This window comes from Stenella coeruleoalba, assembly GCF_951394435.1.
Source record: "Stenella coeruleoalba genome assembly, chromosome: 17".
Taxonomy (NCBI): Eukaryota; Metazoa; Chordata; class Mammalia; order Artiodactyla; family Delphinidae; genus Stenella; species Stenella coeruleoalba.
In genome coordinates, this window is record NC_137163.1 from 15,808,221 (window position 1) to 15,832,406 (window position 24,186).

Sequence of the window (24,186 nt, forward strand, 5' to 3'; positions counted from 1 at the left end):
AAAATACACTCACAGAAACACTCATATACATACACACAGACACTGCATGTGTGTGCACATCCCCATAACTTGTTAGTCCAAAAGGAAAGATTTGGTTTATACAGGGAGAGAAGATGGAAAATGAAGGAAGAGGAGAATCAAACACACTGGTAAATATATATCTATATACATACACACGGTCTGCTTTGGATCCTTGACACTTTGAGATTCCAGTTTAATCATGTGTCGTCCCTTTCCTTTACTCTCGTTAGCTATTCTTTCCCCTTAGTTATTATTTACAATTTATACATAAGTGTATTGCTCAGGTGCAAGATAGTTTCTATTCCAGCTTGTATGGACGAACGTCAGCAAGATAAAGTTTTTTGCATATTACTTCCTGAAAGAAAGAAAGACAAGACATATTATCCCTTCAACAACACCCACGGTCTTTCTAAAATAAACCTTCCTTCTTCATTATTCCTGAATGGACATCTCGATCTGTTTCACACGAATGTAAAAGTGTGGATACTAATTAAGGAAAAAAAGCAAAGCACAAGTAATTAGTAAGGATTTAAAATTCTTGTGTTTGTATGGGGCGTCACTGTGACACGGAATATGCTTTTCCAGGTTTTATTTTATTTAATGACTAAAGCAACCTGTTAGAGAAAGTAGGTGAAGTATTATAATCCTCACTTCATAGATGAGAAAACTGAGGCTCAGAGAAATTAAGTATCTTGCTTAAAGTTACGTGCTTAGAAAGTGGCTGAATTCATTTATAGTTTAGGTTTTCTGACTCTAAATTCAGTGCTCTGTGTTGTAGGATTCTTAATATTTGATATCAACAAATTTATGTGTTCAATATTGAGGTTTAACCAAGTTTACAGTTTCCCGGCAGAAATAGTGAGTTTCATTTTGCCGATGGATAGCTTTTGTTCTTATCTTTTCATGTGTCAGTATTAATTTCAGATGGGTGATTTCCGAAAGCCTATTATCTGTTTACATGAATATTAAGTCCTACTATATATGCCCTTAGCCAGGATGGCTGGTGAGAAGCCACCGTTCGCACTGATGTTTCAGTGACGTCAGACATGCTGTGGCTTGCTCTGTGCACCATCAGGCCTGTGGACAGGGCGAGAGGTCCCAGTGTAATAGGGAAGAACCTTTATATTCTATTACAAGTTAATCACTAAAGGGATGTTGCCTATAAGTTTAAATTATACATAATGCCCCCCCCCCCCCCCCCCCCCCCCCCCCGCTTCCCAGGTAATGAGCATTAAGCTAAAATACCTTTGTTTAGCTCACAGGAAACATCCTGACCGGGCCCACCTGTGCACGACTGCAGGGAGGAAGAAATGAACACATGCCCTCCGGAGGCTGATGGGAACCAGGAAGTGTTTGACCTTACTCCCTCCCCTTTTAGTATAAAAGGAGCCTGAATTCTAATTCAGACAAGTCGGTTCTTTGGGGCAGGAGCTCACCGTCTTCTCAGTTAGTTGGCTTTCCCAACTAAACTAAAGCAATTATTCCTTGTCCCAACAACTCATTTCTTAATTATTGGCCTGTTGTACGGCGAGCACTACGAACTTAGGCTCGGTAACGCCAGGCGTGCTATGGAAAGAATTGGGGGAGGCTTCCTAGAGGAGGTATTTATTTATTTATTTATTTATTTATTTATTTTTGGCTGTGTTGGGTCTTCGTTTCTGTGCGCGGGCTTTCTCTAGATGCGGCGAGCGGGGGCCACTCTTCATCGCGGTGCGCGGGCCTCTGACTGTCGCGGCCTCTCTTGTTGCGGAGCACAGGCTCCAGACGCGCAGGCTCAGTAGCTGTGGCGCGGGCTAAGTTGCTCCACGGCATGTGGGATCTTCCCAGACCAGGGCTCGAATTCGTGTACCCCTGCATTAGCAGGCAGATTCTCAATGACTGCGCCACCAGGGAAGCCCCTGAGGTGAGGTCTTCAATATGATTTATCTTTCCCTGGTGGTCAAGGGGCACAGAGAAAGCATTTCAGGCAGGGGAGGTAGTGTGAGCAGATATACAGAGGAGTGATACAGCTTGGTGTATTCCAGCCATGCGGTCTGGAGGGGCTGGACAAAGGAGCCTGTTTCAGATGCAGATGGGCTGATGTGGGGTTGACAGAGATGAAGGTCAACCCAGCCAGAATTCAAGGCGTCCTCCAGTCTGAGAGTCAGTCCATCACAAAGGAGATGTGTGCAGACTTTCTGGGCCAGCGATTCTTACCCCAGTACACATTAGAACCAAGCCCACGGTTCTGACTCCTTGGTCTCAGGTGGGGTCCAGGTCTCCCCAGAATTAAAAAAAATGCTCCAGGTGTTCTTAACCAACTGTGAAATAATTATTCCAACACTTGTTAAAATGGTAAGGGAGACTTATTCAGACTATTGCAATGGGGATATTGCAAGAGGGGAGAGACATGGAGTTCAACTCCAAATACGACAAAGACAAGTGGGGGTTTATAGCCAATGGGTAAAATGCCCAGGGCACAACTGGTGACATTAAGATGTAGCTGACTTTTCCTATTGAAACTACTGTACACATTTTGAGTATAAGTTTTTTAGTTGCTAAAAGTCCAGATATTTGAAGAAAGCTTAGAGATCTAAGGGAGATGCTGGCAGCCATTCAGAGATCATTCTCCAATATTTTAACCTCTTCTTCTGGTTGGCAAAGGCTGCATCTCTCTGCAGGTAGAGGGTAAGGACTCATTCATATAATTCTAAAGTGACTTCTGTTTTTGTCAAGGAAAATTTGTTACAGTGGCAACTTTATAGTGAGTGACAGGAGGATGCAAGCATGGTGATTACAAATTATTGGTGTAATCTATATGGTTTTTTAGGATGAACCCTTCTAATGTTGATCCTGACTTAGAATAAAAAAGAAAGATTTGGCAATAGAAGTCTTTGAGCTATCATCTTAACCTTCATTAGTGTGCATCCTTGTTTTATTTTGTGCTAATTTTCCTTTGATGTACTTCATTTTTCATGTAGAAAATGGTCGAAATTAATTATTTTTTTATATTACCTCCATGGAATTCCATAAGTAATATGTTCTAACTAATCTGTGCTGAATAAAAATAGGATATTCTTGTAAAAAAAAAAAAGTAGCTGTATTTAAACTAGGATTCAGAGTAAGGAAGGAAGTTCAGAAGACATGATTTCCTATCCTGTACTTCTGCCCTGCTCCCTCACCAATAATGATAATGATAGTGATAATATATATATATATATAATATACTTAATATACTATATAACACATTATTTATAAAGTAAAATATAAGTGATGCTTTGGATTCTGTTGTAGTCATGAAACCTCTGAGCTGTGGGTCCACTGGAGAAGAGTAAAAGGATTATTGAGCACAGGGAGAGACCATCTGGGGCTAGATAACATGATTTGACTTAATAGCATGATTTATGATTTGACACCAGCAAGCTGGGTGGCTCAGAGGTAGAGACGGGGATAACAAATCTATAAGGTTGGCAATAAACAGAGTAAGATTGTGAACAAGGCACACATTTTGAGGTGGCTGAGAGGGTATTATTAAAATGACCTTGGGGACCTGGATAATAGGAAGAAGGGGGACTAGGACAAGTTTGAGAGACTGGGGTCCATGGAATCTGACACTTACATAGGCAGGAGGTCATTGATTCCTCCCAATAACCTTGTAAGAAGGGTAATATTATTATTCCCAATTAACAGATGAGGAAACTGAGGCTCAGAGCAGTTTTATGATTTGCTCCAGCTCATAAAGCTTGTAAGAGGTCACAGCAGGACCAGCACCCAAGTTTGTTTAACACTAACAACAGTGTCCTTTTCCTAGAGAGGGAAGAGTGAAGTCATGAGAAGACCCATGTAAGCCAACGAGGCAATATGCCCGTCTAAGTAGCCATTGTGGTCTTCCACCTTCCCAGCCCAGCCCTAGGGAAGCCCAGGGCTCCCTGTCCAAAGGCTCTGGAGAATGGCATCTGAAGATATTCTAGTGTCATCTTGCATGTGGTCCTGTGTGCCAGCATGACAGGTAAAGGTCAAGGCTGCAGTGAGGGATTTCCCATCTGTTGATAATTAAGTTCTTCAGCCAACCACTCCAAACTTGAAATGCATATTTAATAAGCTGACTCTCTGCGACAAAGCAATTTAACTCACTGATAATTATGCAGGTCCACCTCTTGCTCTCAGGATGCTGGCTTCACTCACAGTGTCCTCCATTTGGCATAATGAAGACCCTTACATCTGTCTTGGGCATTTAAATTCCCGGAGATGTGATCATTATTTTGGAAATGTCAAGAATTCAGAGTCCTGCAAAAGGACCACGTTTCCACTAGGTTTGGCAGTTAAATATAGGATACCCAGTTACATTTGAATTTCAGACAAACAATGAAGCATTTTTAGTATAAGTAGGTCCCAAATATCACGTGGGATAAAATTCTTTTTGTTAAATATTCAAATTTGATTGGGCATCTTGTACTTTTATTTGCTAAGGCTGGCCACCCTACTTTCCACTGAATTAAGATTTCTACTTGCTCACAGATTTCGGCTGAATCTTTAGCTCTAGGACAGAAGGAACCTTCAGCATATAAAAGGACCATGGATTGGGGGAGTGTAGTCCAGCTTACACTGACCTCCTTTTTAGATAGTTGCTCAAAGCAGCCATGTTTGTCCATGGGATCCAGACCCTCAGCAAGAGTTGATTGGCTGGGGTGACCATGTGAGTTGAGTTGGTCCAATCAGATCTCTTTCTGAGAATTGGGATTCAGAGAAAGCCAGTTAGTCTTTGCAAGTGGTTGGAACTGAGGGGATGGCCCATGAGATAACACATTATCTCTCCCACAAATCTTCCCCTTTCACTGAGCTAGACAAAGTTGATTTTTGTTACTTGAAACCAAAGAGAAGGGGTGGTAATCCTAGATGGTTTTTTAGTAGAGGCATGAACGAATCCTCTCCTGGGATTGCCTTGCTAACCTCTTCCCCACTGTCTTAGTCCATTCAGGCTTCTATAACAGAATATCACAGACTGGGTAGCTTATAAATGATAGAAATTTATTTCTCATCATTCTGGAGCCTGGAAGTCCAAGATCAGAGTGCTGGCATGATTGTGTGAGGGCCCTCTTCTGGGTTGCAGACTTCTTGTATCCTCACATGGTGGAAGGGGCTAGGGATCTCTCTGGGGCCTCTTTTATAAGGGCACCAATCCCAATCATGAGGGCTCCACCTTCCCTATTTAAGCACCTCAAAAAGGCCCCACATACTAATACCATCAACTTCAGGGGTTAAGATGACAACATATGAATTTTGGGGGGGAACACAAACATTCAGATGATAGCACCCACCCATTCACAGAAATGCTACTCATTCTTCAAGACCAGATTAAGTCCCATTTTGTCCATCTTAATGGTCCAGCACATTTTAAAAAACTGACCAATTGCCTGATTATCGAGGGCTACCTCAACTGAAATGTGAGTACGTGAAATTCCATCAGAAAAGTAGGACTTAGTGGAAGCTATAAAGAAGACATTTCTTTTCGACCTTTTTATATTTCTCCACTTGAAACCTCCATAGAGAGCCAACACTTGCATTACCTGAGACCCTTCCAGGCTGTACCCTCTCTGAGACAGGATAAAGAACCCTGCTTCAGGATGCAGTATATGAACCTGCTAGTTGACTTCCACTTTTGCCACATACCAAAGCGTGACTTTGGACAATGCTCTTGGGATGCATTCTCGCTTTGACTCATCTGCTTTGGGTCTGCATTGCTTGTAAGTGGACGAATAATTTCCTAATGAATGCCTTATCTTCAGCTTTCCCCCACTGTAACCTACTCTATGCACTACTACAGTTTAAGTCTCTAATTTATGACATGAGTAGACAAAGGAATGATAGCCTTAATTTATAAAGAGCTTATGCAAATGAATCAGAAAATCACTATGACCCCGAAAGTCTATGCCTTCCCACTCCCAGAACATGCCAGGCAGTCACGCCTCTTTTCCTTGCACATACTGTTCCCTCTGCCCGGAATCTCCTTCCCCTGCCTTTCTCCTAGTCACTTGTCAAGATGCAGCTTAATTATCACCTCTTCTGTGGAGCCTTTCCAGTCTCTTTCCCAGTCCCCTCTATCTCGATTGAATGTGTTCCCTGCTCTGTGCTCCCCTGCACTTTGTACTGTACATTGTCGCATTAGAGTATTTATCACATTGTATTGTACAACCGACCTTCCATATCCACAGCTTCTGCATCCTGGAATTCAACCAACCACAGTGCTGGTGGATGCTGAGCCTGCAGATACAGAGGGCCCACTGTATCATTTTATATAAGGGACTTGAGCACCTGCGGATTTTGGTGTCCACAGGGGCTCCTGGAACAAATTCCCTGCAGATACCGAGGGATAATTGTACTTATTATTACGTGTACTTCCTTGCATATCTGTCTCCTCCCACAGGCTACAAACCCCTCAAGGGCAAGGATGGGGCCTTCCTTGTGTCTGCAGCACCTGGCATGTATCAGGTGTTCAGATTGAAGCTCTCAGGATGAGAGTGAACCCTCCTCCCTGATACCCCATGGGTTCTTGGCCAAGTCATATGCAAGGAACAGTAGTCAAGTGGGGATAAAAAATTAGGAGCTTGCTTAATGATCTGCAAGTACCATAACCCGCACCCCACTGCCCCCCCCCCCACGGCAAAGAAGGCCTTCTTTGATAAAAGCTGGATAGGAGAATGGGGCCTCAGGCCAAGAGGAAAAATGGAGGTTCCTTCTCCCTGTTGTCTCAAATCTAGAATGGCTGGAACTACAGAGCCTTCTCCAAGTCCACTTACCCAACCAGCTCCAAGGTCCAGGATGGCCGGCTTGCATTCCACACCCAGTAACAGGCACAGAATCAGGCCCAGAAAGGGAGCTGGGTTCAGCAGGCTCTGCCCTGTGACAGAGAAATTGGGAAGAGGGTTGTGTTCACGGGTGCAGCACGTGTAGTGGTGTAGTAGGTCCACCTGACAAGAAACATGGTCCGATGATCCCCTCGGGTTCTGATCCGTGACAGGAGCTTGTCTCTCTCTCGGGGGGAAACTCTTAAGGGAGGGAGTAGACAGAGGCACTAGAAGTGATAAAAGGGATGGAGGTTCCTCTAATCCTATGAAAAAAGGACAGAAGACCCCCCCCTCCTCTTCTAAAAATCAGGAAATGTTTTTTGAGTGAACGTAAAGATTTTCTATACAGCCTCCTCCTTTCCTTACCTAAATCCTGCCTGAATCCTGCCTCAAAGGATGATCAGAGAACAAGAAATAATATAAAAAAGACCTAAAGATCAGACATTAGAAAGCAGTATAAGTACCGTATCCCCCCAGCCCCATTAAAAACCACTGGTAACTTCATAGAATCAACTCGTTTTAATCAGGCTTTGAGCAACCTAAACCAGCAGGTAGCCCTATTAGAATGATTAAAATTTGGAGATGGAGAAATTTACTGAGAAAAGCATTTAATTTCCTTCTCTGGTTGTGGGCTATATCTTCTCATTGGAAAAGCCCACGTGTTTTTAGAGATGCACGTGTCCCAGATGGGCTACTTAGAGGTTAGAGGTAAGCCAATCTCTCATAGGGGACTGATCTCCGGACCTTTCAGATCAGAGAAAAATACAAGCCCATTTGGACAGGCAGCTAAGTGATGCTCCCCCTTCTTGCAGACCCTCTGCATTGGCTGCCCGGTGCTGTCAGAGTCGCCCTTTAATACATGAACACTGTAGAACATTTTGAAAATACAGATTAAAGGAAAAAAACAGAAAATTAAAATACAATTCAACCACTCAGCTATTATCACTGTCATCATTTTTAGTCATTATCTTTCCAGGTCCCTGTGTGCGTGTGTATGTATGTGTGTGTGCACGTGTGTGCTTATTACATGAAAACTCTTATTAGGTCATATCACACATATTAGTTTATGTGTCTATGTACTTGCTTTTAAAAAAATGACCAAACAATATCATGGTCACTTTTCTGTGACATTAAATACTCTTGTACAAAATCATGTTCAGTGGCTGCTAGGTATTCCAATGTGGGGACGAACCATGGTTTAATTACCCCACTCTCCTGTTATTGGACATTTAGATGGTGTCCAATTTTTCACTATTATAAGCAATTCTGGGAATGAGGACTGTTAGCCATATTTTTGTGAACATCTGTGATTGTTCACCTAGGATAAATTCTTGGAAGCAGAACTGCTAAGTCAGAGTTTGCAAGCTTTTGAGGTTTTGGGGACAGCTGTTTGACATCAGGTTGCGCTAGTTCCTTTCAGCAGTGGTCATTTCCTCTGACATTCCATGACTGGGCAGTATTGGGTCTTCAGCATGTCCTTGTCTAGCTGGGAGATGAGGTGCTTTCCTCGGGGTTCAGTGAGCAGTGAGCTCCAGGGACACAAAAATACCCCTCCCGTTAACACACCCTTTATTGGTCTTCTTGCCTCCCTGTCTCACTTCTCCCACTTCCTCACCTGTCTTCCTGGGATCACGTCCCAAAGAAACTCCTTGCGTCCAAGTCTTTATCTCAGAGTCTGATTTTGAGGGAACCAACACCAAGGTTAGGAAACCCAACATAAGTCACGTGGAAACACCAGAGGCAGGATCCATTCTGCTTGGGTGTCTTGTTCAGGTTGCTGAAACAGAATACCACAGACTGGGTGGCTTATAAACAGTAGGAATTTGGGACTTCCCTGGCAGTCCAGTGGTTAAGACTTCACCTTCCAATGCAGGGGGTGTGCGTTCGATACCTTGTCCGGGAGCTAAGATCCCAGATGCCTTGTGGCCAAAAAACCAAAACATAAAACAAAAGCAATATTGTAACAAATTCAATAGAGACTTTAAAAATGGTCCACATCAAAAAAAAAAAATCTTAAAACAAAAATGGGAATTTATTGCTCCCAGTTCTGGAGGCTGGGAGTCCAAGATCAAGGAACTGGCAGATTTGGTGTCTGGTGAGGGCCTGGTTCCTCACAGATGGTGCCTACTAGCTGTGTGCTCACATGGTGGAAGAGAATTGGGGTCTCTCTCCAGCCTGTTTTGTAAGGGCACTAATCCTATTCATGAGGGCTCCACCTTCATGACCTAATCACTTCCCAAAGGCACCACCTCCAAATACCATTGCATTAGGCATTAAGATTTAACATATTAATTTGGGGGGCACACAAACATCCAGCCTATAGCCCTGGGAGAGAAGTGGTAGTAGTAGCAGTGGTTGTTAAAGTAATAACGATCATAGTTATAAAATGTCATGGGGATGTAATGTACAGCACAGGGAATATAGTCAATAATATTGTAATAACTTTGTATGGTAACAGATGGTGACTAGACTTACCGTGGTATCATTTTGAAACGTATAAAAATATTGAATCACTATGTTGTACACCTGAAACTAATATAATGTTGTAGATCAATTATAATTCAATAAAAAACGGTTTTGTACTCAAATTTTTTAAAGTAATAATGATAATGATATTGAAAATATATAGTAACAGTGTCATTGCTTATTGTGCGCTTACTGTGTGCCAGGCACTGTGACAGGCTCTTCCCGTGCATGAGGTCCCTTGATCCTCACAGTTCCATGAGGTGTGTACTGTTTATTATCATCCCTTTTTTTTTTTTTTTTTGCGGTACGCGGGCCTCTCACTGTTGTGGCCTCTCCCGTTGCGGAGCACAGGCTCCGGACGCGCAGGCTCAGCGGCCATGGCTCACGGGCCCAGCCACTCGGCGGCATGTGGGATCTTCCCGGACTGGGGCACGAACCCGTGTCCCCTGCATCAGCAGGCGGACCCTCAACCACTGCGCCGCCAGGGAAGCCCTATTATCATCCCTTTTGATGGATGAGGAAACTAGAGCCTCAGATAGTCCTAGACACTGGGTAAGAATGGCAGAGCTGGAAAAGTCTGACTCCAGGACCTGTGTCCTCAGAGAAGGGGACGTGTGAACTGGTCCTTTAAGGAGGAGTGTGTGGGGTCCATCAGGTGGATGGGGAGAGGCACCCCTCAGACAGATGGAGGAGGATAGGCAAAAGAGGCTTGCAGAGGGGCATGTAGGGAAAGTGTGATGTATTGGGAAGGGTCTAGATAGAACAAACGAGGGACACTGCAGCATTTGGCTGGGGCCGCATTGTGATGGACTTCATTACCTGCTAAGAACTTTGGGCTTGGAGCTATTGGATAGGACACTTAAAAATATATATATTTATTTATTTTATTTATTTCTTTATTTTTTTGGCTGAGTCAGGTCTTAGTTGCAGCATGCGGGATCTTTCGTTGCGGCGCACGGGCTTCTCTCTAGTTGTGGTGTGCAGGTTTTTTTTGCTCTCTCTAGTTGTGGCTTGCGGGCTCCAGGAAGTGAGGGCTCTGTAGTCTGCGGCCAGTGGGCTCTCTCATTGAGGCGCGTGAGCTCAGTAGTTGTGGCTCGTGGGCTTAGTTGCCCCGCACGGCATGTGGGATCTCAGTTCCCCAACCAGGGATCGAACCTGCGTCCCCTGCATTGGAAGGCAGATTCTTTACCACTGGACCACCAGGGAAGTCCCTGGATGGGACACTTTTAAGGACAGAAATGTCATGCTCAGGCCCGTGTGGCAGAGTGGAGAAGGGATAGTGAAGGGAGAGGTGGCAGGGAAACCAGTTGGGAAGTGATTGCAACTTGATCAGCCTCCATCCTACCGTTTCCATAACTCCCTCGGTGGAGATGGACCTGGGCTGCTTGGCAAACCAGCTGGGCAGCTCCCCGGGGATGATCTTTTTAGCAACTGGTTGTTCTTCCTATAGATGAGCTGGGTTTGCAGAGCAGCCCACGGACTGTCCTGATTTATAAATAAGCCTTCTCCAGCTCCATTCAGCCCTCCCCCAAGTGCTCCAGGCAAAGCCTTTTCTAGAATTCAGACAACCAGAGAAACCTCCGAAGCCTCCGTTTGGTGGGGACGGTCGTGGTGGGGGGTGGTGAAGAATGGACAGTGCTGAGGAATGTAGGTGGTGGAGTTGTGTATGTTTAGCTGGTCAGGACCTAGAGGGAGGAGACCTCGAAGACATGGGGAAACCGAGGCTCAGAGATGAGAGCCTGGGTCTCCAGACCCCTTTCAGTTACACAGCCCTTCCTTAGGTCCTTTGCTGTAGCCGTTTCTGTTGCCTAATGTTCTTTCCCCAGGGAGTCACTTGGAATACTGTGCCCCACCCCTTCCAGTCTTGTTTTACACTCGCATCTTCTCAATGAGACCCACCACGACCACCTATTCAATACTGCACTTGTTCCTTCCTCACCTGTACTTTCTTCTTTCTTTTGCCACAGTACTTCTCACCTCCGAAGATATGAGGTCATTAACTGTTTGTTTCTACCCCGTGTTAGCTTCTCAAGGTAGGACCTATGTTTGCTTTGTTCTCTGATGATCCCAAGTTTCTGGAAAGTGCCTGGCAACAGCAGATACTCAATAGATATCTGTTGGACTAACCATATTGTTTGTCTTTCTCTCTTCATGGCTGCCTTTAATGGCAATTTTCAACTGGTCTCACTGATGTTAAAGTGAGGTATAAATATGGTAGAGGGATGATGATGATAATTTTTAGCTAAGAGCCACAATCCAATTGTTAAAGAAGAACTTAAAAACCTGTAAATCCGTTCTCAAACATTTAATGAATTGCTTTTCTGAAAACACTAGTCCCTAGGCAGCCTTTATATTTCCAATAGAAATATAAGGACACACCTATATTTTAAAATTTTCTAGTAGCTACCCTAAAAAAAGTAAAAATGACAGGTGACATTAATTATAATAATTTATTTTGTTTAATCCAACACAGCCAAAATATTATCATTTTGAAATGTAATAAATATAAACATAATTGGTGAGCTAGTTTACTTTTTTTTCTCTAAGTCTTTAAAAGTCAGTGTGTATTTTATGCTTCAGCACATCTTGATTTGGACCAGCCACGTTTTTCTTCTTTTGAAGTACAGTTGATTTACAATGTTATGTCAGTTTCCGGTGTAGAGCAAAGTGTTTCAGTTATACGTACACACACATATATCATTTTCATATTCTTTTCCATTATGGTTTATTACAGGATATTGAATATAATTCCCTGTGCTTTACAATAGGACCTCGTCGTTTATCCATTCTACATATAATAGTTTGCATCTCTGGACTAGTCACATTTTAAGTGCTCAGCGGCCACAGGTAACTAGTGGCTACAGACAGGGGTTTGAAAAGGAAAACATAGCCCTTTCCCTCTAGGGGCTCATATATGAGCCAATAACTGCAACCCTGCGGTGTGTCCAAGAATAGAGGCAGGAACTAGGTACTAAGAGGGGACCAAGGAAGAGGTCATTAGTTTTGCTTCAGGAGAGGGAAATTGGCAAAGACATGAAAAATCAGGTCACATAAGAATCTATACTTAGCAGGTAAATATGGGAGCATGTTTAGCTTTCTTTATTATCAAAGAGATGAATTAAACTAAAGTCATAGTTTTATTTGATACAATTAAATTAGTAAGAATGAAAACTAAGGAGGTTGGTACACATGAATGGCTAGTGGCGGTGACAGTGACACAGCACTTTTGGGAAGCATTTTGGGAATATGTCTCAAGCACCAAAAGAGACCCTTATATACTTTACTCAATAAAACCCATTTCTGGGAATTCATCTTTAAAAATAATTCAGGGCTTCCCTGGTGGCGCAGTGGTTGAGAATCCGCCTGCCGATGCAGGGGACACGGGTTTGTGCCCTGGTCTGGGAAGATCCCACATGCTGCGGAGCGGCTGGGCCCGTGAGCCATGGCCGCTGAGCCTGCGTGTCTGGAACCTGTGCTCCGTAACGGGAGAGGCCAAAACAGTGACAGGCCCGCGTACCGCAAAAAAAAATTCAAAATGAAGGGAAAAAAGACAATACGTGACATTGCTCATTTTAGCGTTACTTAAAAACCAAAAAACTGAAAATGACTTAATGGACAGTAAAAGGTTTACCTCCATTTGGAAGACTATCTTGGAGAAAACGTACCAACCCGGGAAATGCTATTGTTACTATGATAAGGGAAAACAAGTTGAACCTAACATTATATCTATTTAATGCCTGTAACTCTATAAACATTACCCAAGCATCCTCAGAAAAACTGTGAGGGAACATGGAATGATTTTCTTGTATGGTGAGATTGTGGCCATTAAAAATTTCCCACGTTTTATCTGGTTTTGGAAAATTATTTAACATCTGAGTAGCATTCTCTTATCTGACTATCCCCTATTAACTGGATGATTGGGTTACTACTGAGTTTTTTATTGTTATAAAGCAAAGCTTCCAGCAGCATCCTTGTTAGCTGTCTTTGTGCACGCGCTTAATTATTTCTTCAGTTTACATTCCTGTACTGAAATTGGTGAGTAAATAGATTGCACAATAAAAAGTTTTAAAAAAGGAAATTGTTTTTAAAAAAGAAAAGCGGCAGCAGGACTTCCCTGGCTGTCCAGCGGTTAGGACTCCGAGCTTCCCCTGCAGGGGGCGTGGGTTCAATCCCTGGTTGGGGAACTAAGCTCCCGTGTGCTGCTCGGTGTGGCCAAAAAAAAAAAAAAAGAAAGAAAGAAAGGAAAGGAGAGGAACAAATTATAAGCAAATGATATGGTGATGGCCTCCTCACTCTTTCTGCCTCTCCAACTAACCCTACTCCCAGGGGCATCACTGCTAACATTCCCCTGGATAGCCTCCCGGAACCTTCTCCTAGATTCAGGCAAGCGTCCTTGTCCACTTATCCCCCTCATTCTACACTCACATGCACACACATTGCTTAAGGCTTTTGATTTGTAATGTCCATTTATCTTCCAGAAAGATTCTTTCTCTCATTTCCGCTTGTTTCTGTCTCTGACCCTGTTGCAGAGTTGCCTCTGCGAAGCACTGTGCCAGCTGCTGTGGCCTTTCGGCTCATCCTGGCTTTCGAGCTCTCTGAGGCAGGGCGGAGAAGGTTTGCAGCTGCAGGGGGAGGTGTTTCTGCATTGTGGCGTGTATTGGAAGCAACGCTCAGACCCGATTCTCATTCGGTTTTCACCCAGCGCATGTGTCACGAGGACAGGTAGGCACTGAGAGGCTTCAGAGACAGGTGTGGGCTCCTTGAGGGAGGTAATGTACCACCTCCACCTCGACAGAGCTTCCTGCTTCTTCATCATGAGGCTCGTGTGGAAGAAAAGAGAAAGAACAGGAGGACATAGTATCCCAGACCCTAATGCTGAGAGGGCTGGTTCCAGGGCAGAGGCAGGGAGCTCTGAGGCCAAGGCTACTGAGAAGAGGTGACCATATCATTTATTGTCCAAATGGGACATGAAAGAGACATTAATGATACTGATTCTGGGACAACAGCCATCTGGTCACCCTCCCGAAGAGGACGCTGGCTTCAGATAGGTGTGCTGTTGTGGATAGAGCACTGGGTTGGAATCAGAAGGCCTGGGTTTGAGGCCCTGCCCCTCATTGGCTGGTGAGACGTGAGCAGTCCCTTCACCCCCAGAGCCTGTTTCTTCCTCTGCAAAGCGAGGAGTGATACCATCGACCTCACAGGGACGTTGTAGTGAAAGAGTGGGATGCCAAGCTTTGTAAAGTGTGATTCTCTGTAAACATCCTAGGTATGGGAGACCAACCCCTGCAGTCTCTCATTAGTGAATCCCCAAGAAGGGCTTTGTGGGAGAAGCCCGATTAAGATACCAGAAGAGAGCCAGTGAACAGTACTGCCTCAAACTACATTGCAATCCTCCGAAAGGAGAAGAAACACTTACATTAACCCAAGGTATAGTCAAGGTGGGTGTAGGGGGTTGAATACTGTTCCCCAGAATTCACGTCTCCCTGGAAACTTAGAATGAGACCTTATTTGGAAATAGGGTCTAGCAGATATACTTAAGGTAAGGATTGAGAAGGGATTATACTGCATCAGGGTGGGTCCTAAATTCAATGTGAGCGCCCTTATAAGAAGACACACGCAGAGGCGGGGAAGAAGGCCACGGGAAGATGGAGGCAGAGGCTGGAGGGATGCAAGCACCGCCCAGGAATACCAGTAGACACCAGAAGCTGGAACAGGTAGGAAGTACCCTTCCTTAGAGCCTTTGAGGGTGCACGGCTCTGCTGACACCTTGATTTCAGACTTCCAGTCTCCAAAACAGTGAGAGAATAAGTTTCTGTTGTTTTTAGCTAAGAAGTTTGTGGCAATTAGGTATGACAATGCTAGGACACTAATACATTGGTGTTGATATTAGCAAATGCCATTTACATAGCACTTGGGCCGAACCAGGCACTGTCTTAAGCACCACATGAGAATCAACTTATTTCATCCTCGCAGCGCCATGAGATAGTACCTTTACTGCCAACAGCGGCTTACAGAAGAGGTCCCTGAGAATCAGGGAGGAGCAATCACTTAGCCAAGGCCATGTGGCTGATTGGTGGCGGAGCCAGGATTTATATCCAGGGGTTTCAACCCCAAACTCCTTATCTGCACCACAGGGCTCTCCTATCTCCTTTGGAAACAGGGGTCCTCACGGGACTGCCATGGGTCCAGGAGCCTGGCTGGTCCTCGCTGTGGTGGGATTTCAGGGGGGCCACCGTTTCTTTGAGGTTCAACCCTAGGCTTTCAGCTCATGCCTTCCTGGTATATGAAGCCACATTCTCTTGAACTTGCAGGGCCGGGTGGGGCTGGAAGGGAAGTGGTCTTGGGGGTTAAGTCAACTTACATGCACGTGAGAGGGTGGGAGCAGGGGATGCAGCGCGGGGGCTTGGGAGGACATCTAGGAACGTCATCATTCCCTTGTAGGTAGTGATGCCCTGGAAGGTCTCTGTCACAGAAATCGGAAGATATGGGGACCAGTCCTGTCACCTACCAGTTGTGTGTCTGTGGAGAAGTCACTTACATTTCCCTGGGGTCCAGTTTCTTCATCTGTAGAACAGGACTCATCTCTGCTCCGCTTGTATTATAGAGCTGTGTGAATAACAGGTGGAATTCTGCTCCTGGAAAGTTATCGTATGGAAAGAATTCAAAAGACAAGAACATAAATGTGGGAAGATATTCGTGGCAGCTTCATTTATAATAGCCAAACCAAAGAAACAAACACAAACAGCTCCACAAAGGAACCAGACTATAAATAAAGAAAGGAAACCCTCAAATTAACCTGGAAGCTATTCTGTGACATCACCGGCTTGGAAAATTGTGTAGCTATTAATAAGGACAATTGCGAAAAGCGTGTAGCTACTTGGAAGAGTGCTTGAAGAGTGCTACATAAAAAGAGGAATACAAAATTGTGTCTGCTCGAAAGCACATAAAATCACCCATGAAGGTGAGGCCAGCCTGAAAGGAAACGTGGAACCATGAAGAACCAAAGTGTTAAAACAAGGAAATGTTGAAGAAAACAATTCTTTATGAATACTAAAATGTTTTGACAATCAATGCAAATTAGAAAGTTCAAATAAAATATATGTGAAAGTGCATATTTTTATCTAGTGGCTAAGGGACTCTAGCTCAGACTTCTTGATGACAGGGGAGATGTGATTTGTAGGAAAATCTGAGAAGTTCTGAGGGAGAATAATGTATATCAGTCAGGTGACGACACTTGGAGCGTGAGGTTCCTGGGGGCAAGTATTATGTTCTCTACACCTCAGGGTCCTCCATGGGGCCTGGTCCGTAAGAGGCCCTCAGCTGGGAATCATATCCAACCCTCTAACAGTGATACAGGTGTGGGAGGTGGGGTAATTATTCCCATTTTACAGATGAGGAAGCTGATGCCCTGAAAAGGGTCAACTGCCTGGAGTTTTCGGCCGTGAACAGTCTGGTCAGGCCCGACCTCACGCCTCCCGCCCCCAGGTCAATGTCTTTCCAGTCCCCACAGGGCTGCTCAGTTACTACTGCAGATGGGAAGGGGACCAACTCCTCTCCATTCACCCAGGTTCCACCCCATCTCTGGAGCAATAGGTGTGGTAGGCAGAATAATGGCCCCAAAGATCCCCGTCCCTAGAATCTGTGAATATGTTAGCTCCCGTGGCAAAGGGAAATTAAGGTACATGGAATTCAGATCGCTCGTCAGTTGACCTTGAGATTGGGTTATTTTGCTGGATTATCCCAGTGGGCCAAGAGTCATCACAAATCCTTATAAGTGGAAGAGGGAGGCAGGTAAGAGCGGACTAGAGGTGTCAGCATGAGAAAGACTCCTCCCAAAGTTGCTGGTTTTGAAGACGGAGGAGCTATAGATTCCAGCGCCAAGGAGTACTGGTGGCCTCCAGAAGCTGAAAAAGGCCCCAAAGTGGATTCTCCCCTAGAGCCTCTAGAAAGAAGGCAGCCCTGCTGACACTTTGATTATTAGCCCAGTGAGACTCATTGTGGACTTCTGACTTCTAGGACAGGAAGATAATAAATTTGTGTTGTCTTAAGCAACTGAGTTCGTGGTAATCTGTTACAGCAGCAATGGGAAACTAATACAGTGAATATTCCTGAGTTCCTGGCTGGGCGCCTCTGAAAAGAGAATATTATGACCCCTTCTCAGTGAGGGCGATGTGTGGGCAAAGTCCCCTGTCTGTAATTAGTCATCATACTTAGTTTAACTGTTCACTAATCCAATGAGCAACTTATCCATCAGCTGTAACTAAATCATCTTCAAGCCGAGAGTCTCTTGTTTTAAGTCCCAGGTAAAGTTCCTAATGAAGTATTGTGGGGAAAGACCCTAAAGGGAAGCCTGATGAATCCTCAGGACAAGCCTCTGCCGTGGGCATTGTCATTCCCATTTCACAGATGAGAAAACTGAGGTGCAAGAGAGAATCAGTACACTGTCCGAGGTCGCATAGTGAATGGCACAACCAGGGCTTGAATCTGGGTTTGCTTGGCCAGACTCTTCCTCATACAACACTCTCTGGCCTGAGCTACCTTTTTCCTGAATGTGTTGTAGAGGAAGTTCAGACTCCCTCTGCAGAGACTCACTCCATCGTTGCCTGCTACGGTTCTGATGCTAAGTTACCACAAAGCTTTTCTGTGTTGCCTGGACATCAGCCTTCCTTTCCCCCATGGAGGTCTTGCCTCCTTAATTAGGTCATATACACTGAGAAGAAGCTTCAGCTCCTTCCGAATTCTGCTCAGTGCCAGGAGCCTGCTTTAGGGGCTCACCAGATTCCTAGCGGAGGAGAGAATGAAATCTGCCAGTACAGAAGGAGAAACACCTTTCTCTATTTTGAATCTGTGGGGAATTCCCATTCTCCTTCCCTGAAATCCCAAACCCACTTCTGCAATTGGTCATTACTGGATTGTAGCAAAGGTATGTGTATTAGCCTAGAAATTCCTTTAGTAGAAGTTTTAAAATTTCAACTTCAAAGGCAGGAAATGCTTGGTTAGTCTTTGATGTGCATGAGGGAAGTCAGCTAGACTTTTGGGAAGGGGGTGTGAGACACACACACACACACACACACACACACACCCCTACCTTTCTTTACCAAATAGGAAAGATTCTCACTGCTTCCTCCATCCTCAGATATTGGGAGGTTTCAATTCCTAGGAGACTCTCTGGCTATCCTAGGTGGGTGGAGAATGTTTCTTCAGATCTTTTGCTTTACTTTGCTCAGTAATGCCTTTCAAATAGAATTCCTGCTTCCTTCGATTGCAAATGGTGCTATAAAAAGGGCCGGGAGGGCTTCCCTGGAGGCGCAGTGGTTGAGAGTCCGCCTGCCGATGCAGGGGACACGGGTTCGTGCCCCGGTCTGGGAGGATCCCACATGCCGCGGAGCTGGGCCCGTGAGCCATGGCCGCTGAGCCTGCGCGTCCGGAGCCTGTGCTCCACAACGGAAGAGGCCACAGCAGTGAGAGGCCCGCGTACCGCAAAAAAAAAAAAAAAAAAAAAAAGGCCGGGAGAGTTTCAGCAGCAATGCAGTGCAGGAGAAATACACTGGCTCCGAAGAGGGAGGACTCGGACTTCTCCAAGGTCATTCATTTAATCCGTGGCCCCGAAAACTGCTTCCCCTGTTTCCATGAAAGTTACACATGTGAGCGCTCAAAATCTACTTAATTGACAAACTGATGTGTGTCCCGGGGGTTGTTCGTGCGACCAGCTGCTTGTGAATCTGAGAGGCGAGGGCGTCAGAAGGGCGAGCGTCTGGGATATTTTAATATTCAGTATTTCCAGACTCAGCAGGCAGCAGGCTAAATCTGTCTGCTGATGGGCAGGCATGAATTATGAAACTACTCACGTAGGTTGAGAGGTCGCCCGGAGCTCGGGAAGTGCCGCCACCAGTGTCTCCGCAAGCTGCTTGGGGGAGGGGTCTCTCCCCAGTCAAGAGGGAAGGTCTGGTGTGGACAGGTCGGTGATCACAGTGAGGGTATGGCCCGCACGCAATGGGGCTAGTAGGGGCTTCCCAGATTCTGGGCCTTAAGACGAGGTGGGCGTTGGGATCCGAGAACAGAAGAGGACCCACAGGACAGTCCCTGCTTTCTGCGTGGCTGGAGGGTGAGTCTGCTTCCTAGTGGCTAAGGTCCAAAGGGGGCTGACCTTCAAGGAGTCCAGGAACTAAACATGACCTCCTTCCTGACCCGAATCCTGATGCCTCCTGTGCAGGCTGTGGGCTGGGAAACAAGGTCTAATCATCAAGGGGAGGAAACTGAATGCCAGGGGTAGGGTAGGCAATGGTGGTGCTGTGTTGTGAGCCAATCCTCTGAGATGATATTTAACAAAAACACATCAATAATAACCACTTCTTGATGTTCTGTGTCTGCAGTGGTGCTAAGCACATTACACATATTTTCTCAGTTCTTCACGACAACCCTGTTCATTAGATATTATTACTCCCACATTTACAGATGGGAGGTAAAGTGAAAACTCCAGTATCGTCATCACCATGTCTGTGGTGTGAACAGTTATGTAATTCTTAACGTAACAAGCATTGTACAAGCATGATCTTATGTAGTCGTCACACTTATTTTAGGAAGCGGGTTTTATTATTCCTATTTTCATTGCTTCCATTATACCCCAGAGGAGTCTGAGGCTTAGAGAGGGGAGGTGCCAGTTATCTTTTCCAATGTAGCAAACCATCCCCAAATTTAGTGGCTCAAGCCCACAATCACTTCCTTAGTTTTTAATGCAGTGAGTTGGCAATTTGGGCCGGTTTCTGCTGGGTGATTCTTCTGGTCCCGGCTGGTCCAGGGAGAGCACCTGATCAGCTAGGTGGTTCAGCTTCAAGGGATTCGCTGGTTGCAGGCTGGGGGAATGGTGGAGACTGGTCCATGTATGCGCCATCATCCAGCAGGCTAGCCTGAGTCTGTGACTGGGCAGGAGTCGGGGCGGGGGGGTGAGGGGGGAGGGGGGAGGGGAAACATGCAAGGTCTGTTGAGTCCCAGGCTCAAAACTGGTACAATGTCACTTCTACTGAATTCACTGAATTCTATTGGCCAAAGCAGGGCAATGACTAGCCCAGAATCAAGAGACGGGGAGTCTAGACTCTTGATGGGAGGGGCTGTGAAATCACAGAGTGAAGACTGAGTGTAGCTATAGGGAGGGTGGGGAACTGGGGCCATTTTAGCCATATATCACTGGGTGGATATGGGGAATGTGTCCAGGTGGAATGGGGTCCCCAGGTAGAAAGAAGAGAATGAACAGAGTCTCCCTACTTCCAGGCAACTAAGAGGTATGTTTCTGAAAGGTAGGCTGGCGTGCCTGGAATACAGGAGGAGGAAGTTGGAGAAGTTAGGGATGGTGTGCCATTCTGAGCACTTCGTCTAGGTTAACTCAATCCTCACAACAACTCCATGCGTCAGCACTGTGTTTACCTCTCCTCTTTCTAAGTGGGGAAACTGAGGTGTGGACAATACCCTGAGTCACACAGCCAGAAGAAGCAGGATCAGGATTCCAACCCAGGTTGCTGCCACCACAACAGGTGGACGAAAGAACCTGGGAAAGAAGGGTCCTGGGGTAGAGTGTGAGGGCCGAATGCTGAAACCAATTTTCTTAGAGACCTGGAGACAATAAGGTGGAGATTCCTTGACACCCTCTATTTGTCCAAGATTAGGACTGTTTATTTCTGCTTGGTGGTGGGAGGGAATGAGTCTTTCTGACTCTGTGACCCTACTCATGGGTGTACAATAGTGTCAAATGTATTCACTGAGAGGCTTCTGTTTTTAAGCAACAGAAACTGATTTCATCTAGCTTAAGTTGAAAATGAAGTATTTCTTAGGAAAGTACTGGGAGAGCTCACAGAATGAGATGATCTTAGAAAGGGCAAGAATAGACAGGCTGCTGGGACAGCGGTGGCAGGATTTCCTGGGCTTACTTTCTAGTTTGCTGCCAGCAAACATGACTCTGTTCTAAAGACTTCCCATCACTGTGTCTTTTTGTTTATGTCTTGACTTCCCACGAGAGAGAATCTGGCACAACTTGGGTCATGTGTTTTCTTTTTTTTTTTTTTCGGTACGTGGGCCTCTCACTGTTGTGGCCTCTCCCGTTGCGGCTCAGCGGCCATGGCTCACGGGCCCAGCCGCTCCGCGGCACATGGGATCTTCCCGGACCAGGGCAAGAACCCATGTCCCCTGCATCGGCAGGCGAACTCTCAACCACTGCGCCACCAGGGAAGCTGGGTCATGTGTTTTTACACTGGACACATTGGGTCTGGCCAGGGGAATAGTGACGTCAGTGCAGACACGGCCCTGGGGGCATCACTATGAAGCCATCCCACTCGGAGTCTATGGCTTGGTGGCGGGATTAGTACTAAGCAACACTATCTACATCTACCCGAACAGTTCCCAGGACTCATCTCTTCTCAAGGAAAGGAGCAAGCCTTTCTCTCCTAGGGATCCTAGGGTTCCAGAGATTCTGATCAATCTCACATCCTGCAGATATACATTTTCATCAAGAGCATTTGAATATGGTTTAATTAATTGCATTTATTTATTAATTGCCTTTTTGAGTTCAGAAAATTGTTTTCATTAAACTGTAACAATCCAAGGCAGATGAAATCTTACAGCCCAAACAATTTTGCCATGCAAAGGTTATATTTCTATAATCGTGCTTTTCAATCCTGACTTCCTAAGTGATCAGGTTATAAAATATTTAATAGCAGTTCAAAGTCATTGCTTTTGTGAGTTCATTATCTTCTAAACGATAGATGTCAGGGCAGGCAGCTCTGTTTGGTTGATTTCACAGCGTGGTATTCAAAGGTGCTTCCTTGTGTTTGCAGAGGGATGAACCTGGGTTCTATAGATGATCAGCTTCTCTTCTGAGATTTGTATGTGATTTGCCCCAAGACTGAAAGGCCCACTTGCACAGATTAAATGAAATCCATTTTTTTAACTGGCTACTTACATTTCCAGAAGAGAACTTATCCATGGCACAGCTGACTACCTTAGAAATATTTTATGACAGTGATCATTCTGATTCTTGACATAAATACAATTTTTGTGGGAATATACTCGATTCTGAGGGTATTAGGGTTGGGAATTGAAGACTCAGATACGCAACAGGCCTGGATTTGCCACCAGTCAATTCATGATACGACCTTGGACAAACAGCCCAGCATCTCTGTACTTTGTTTATTTGAATACATCAAACTGGAATTGGTAAATATCAGTTAGGAATGTGTTCAGCTACAGGTAATGGAAAACCTGATAAGGGTTTATTTCTAACCCAGTAAGTCAAGAGTCAGAAAGTCTGGAGTTGGTGTGGTGACCAAAGGATGTTATTTAGGACCCAGGCCCCGTCTCTGTTCCTGTGATCAGCCTGTGGTTCTGGTCCTTATTGTGGCAAGATGGCTGCTGCACCTTCAGAAGGAAGAAGGGGGAAGGGCAGAAGGCAAGGGTCAAAGGGAAACGTTGGCTGAGTTTGTTCCCCTTGGTTTTGGGGGAAGCGACAAATGTCCTAGAAGCCTCCCCAAATCATCTTCTCCTTGTATTCTATTTGCCAGAACTGAAATATGGCCACCTGGACCTACCAAGGAATCTGGGAAGGCGATTTTTTTTTTTTTTTTTAAAATCTGGGCGTACTGAAGCCCTGAATGAAATCAGGAGTCTTTTGGTAAAGAAGAAGAATGAATATTGGTTAGGAACCTAATTGTGTTCTTTTAATCCCCAGAGGGCAGAAGGAAACTGTCATTTTATTGCTTCGTTTACTGGTCTTCTGCCAGGTGGCAAGCATTGTGCTAAGCCCTTTTCACCATTCATCTCAATCTAATTATGTTTTTGGCTGTGCCGTGTGGCTTGTGGGTTCTTAGTTCCTTGACCAGGGGTTGAATCCCGGGCCCTCGGCAGTGAAATCGTGGAGTCCTGACCACGGGACTGCCAGGGAATTCCCTCAGTTTAATGCTTACTCATGTGTATATGGTGGGTCTATAGAGATGAAGAAACTGAGGCTCAGAGACGTGAGGTAAATTGCTCAAGGTTGCAAAGTGGGGTGAATTAAAAAGTCTCTCTCTATTGGTTGGGAGGGCTGGAGGGGGTCTCAAAGTTATTCTGAATATGTTTGTTGTTGGCCTACGGAGGAGGGGCTTAAAGCATTTTTTTCTCCCTTTTTTTACTCCACATTCCCAAAGGAGGGTTGGGCTTGGGGGCTGGGGAGGAGCTCCCAGTGGCCCAGAGCCTCCCTCTGAGCTCCCATGGTGATTGCTTGGGGGTGCTAGGACTGTTGTCCAGACATGTGCCTGATGACGTCATTGATCCTTTGTAGATTTCAAAGCAGAGCTGTGGCTGTCGCTGTCGCCTCCCTACGACATTGGAGCAAGATCACTTCCTCACTGTCCCCCCACTGCAGACTTCATGCAGGCCACCTGCAGTGATGTGAGCGAAACGCGGCAGGATTCAACTGCCCCCGCTGCTCTAACAAGCAGGTAACCTTGATTTTTTTTTTTTTTTTTTTACATCTTTATTGGAGTATAATTGCTTTACAATGGTGTGTTAGTTTCTGCTGTATAACAAAGTGACTCAGTTATACATATACATATGTTCCCATCTCTCTTCCCTCTTGCGTCTCCTTCCCTCCCACCCTCCCTATCCCACCCCTCTAGGTGATCACAAAGCACCGAGCTGATCTCCCTGTGCTATGTGGCTGCTTCCCATTAGCTATCTATTTTACATTTGGTAGTGTCTGTATGTCCATGCCACTCTCTCACTTCATCCCAGCTTCCCCTTCCCCTCCCCGTGTCCTCAAGTCCATTCTCTAGTAGGTCTGTGTCTTTATTCCCGTCTTACCCCTAGGTTCTCCAAAATTTACAAGCAGCTCATGCAGCTCAATATCAAA

General features: G+C 45.3%; 1 protein-coding gene across 1 annotated transcript in view; it reads left to right on the plus strand.

Moving 5' to 3' along the window:
* Positions 1-1,589: 1,589 nt before the first annotated feature.
* LOC307176060 (uncharacterized protein) overlaps positions 1,590-24,186 on the plus strand; it is a gene marked incomplete at its 5' end in the record, with an annotated part of 90,730 nt that continues 68,133 nt past the window's right edge. Inside the window, 3 exons of the mRNA XM_079901805.1 lie at positions 1,590-1,622; positions 13,841-14,033; positions 23,617-23,776. Coding sequence (XP_079757931.1) covers positions 1,590-1,622; positions 13,841-14,033; positions 23,617-23,776 — 386 coding nt within the window. The remainder of the gene's footprint in view (positions 1,623-13,840; positions 14,034-23,616; positions 23,777-24,186) is intronic.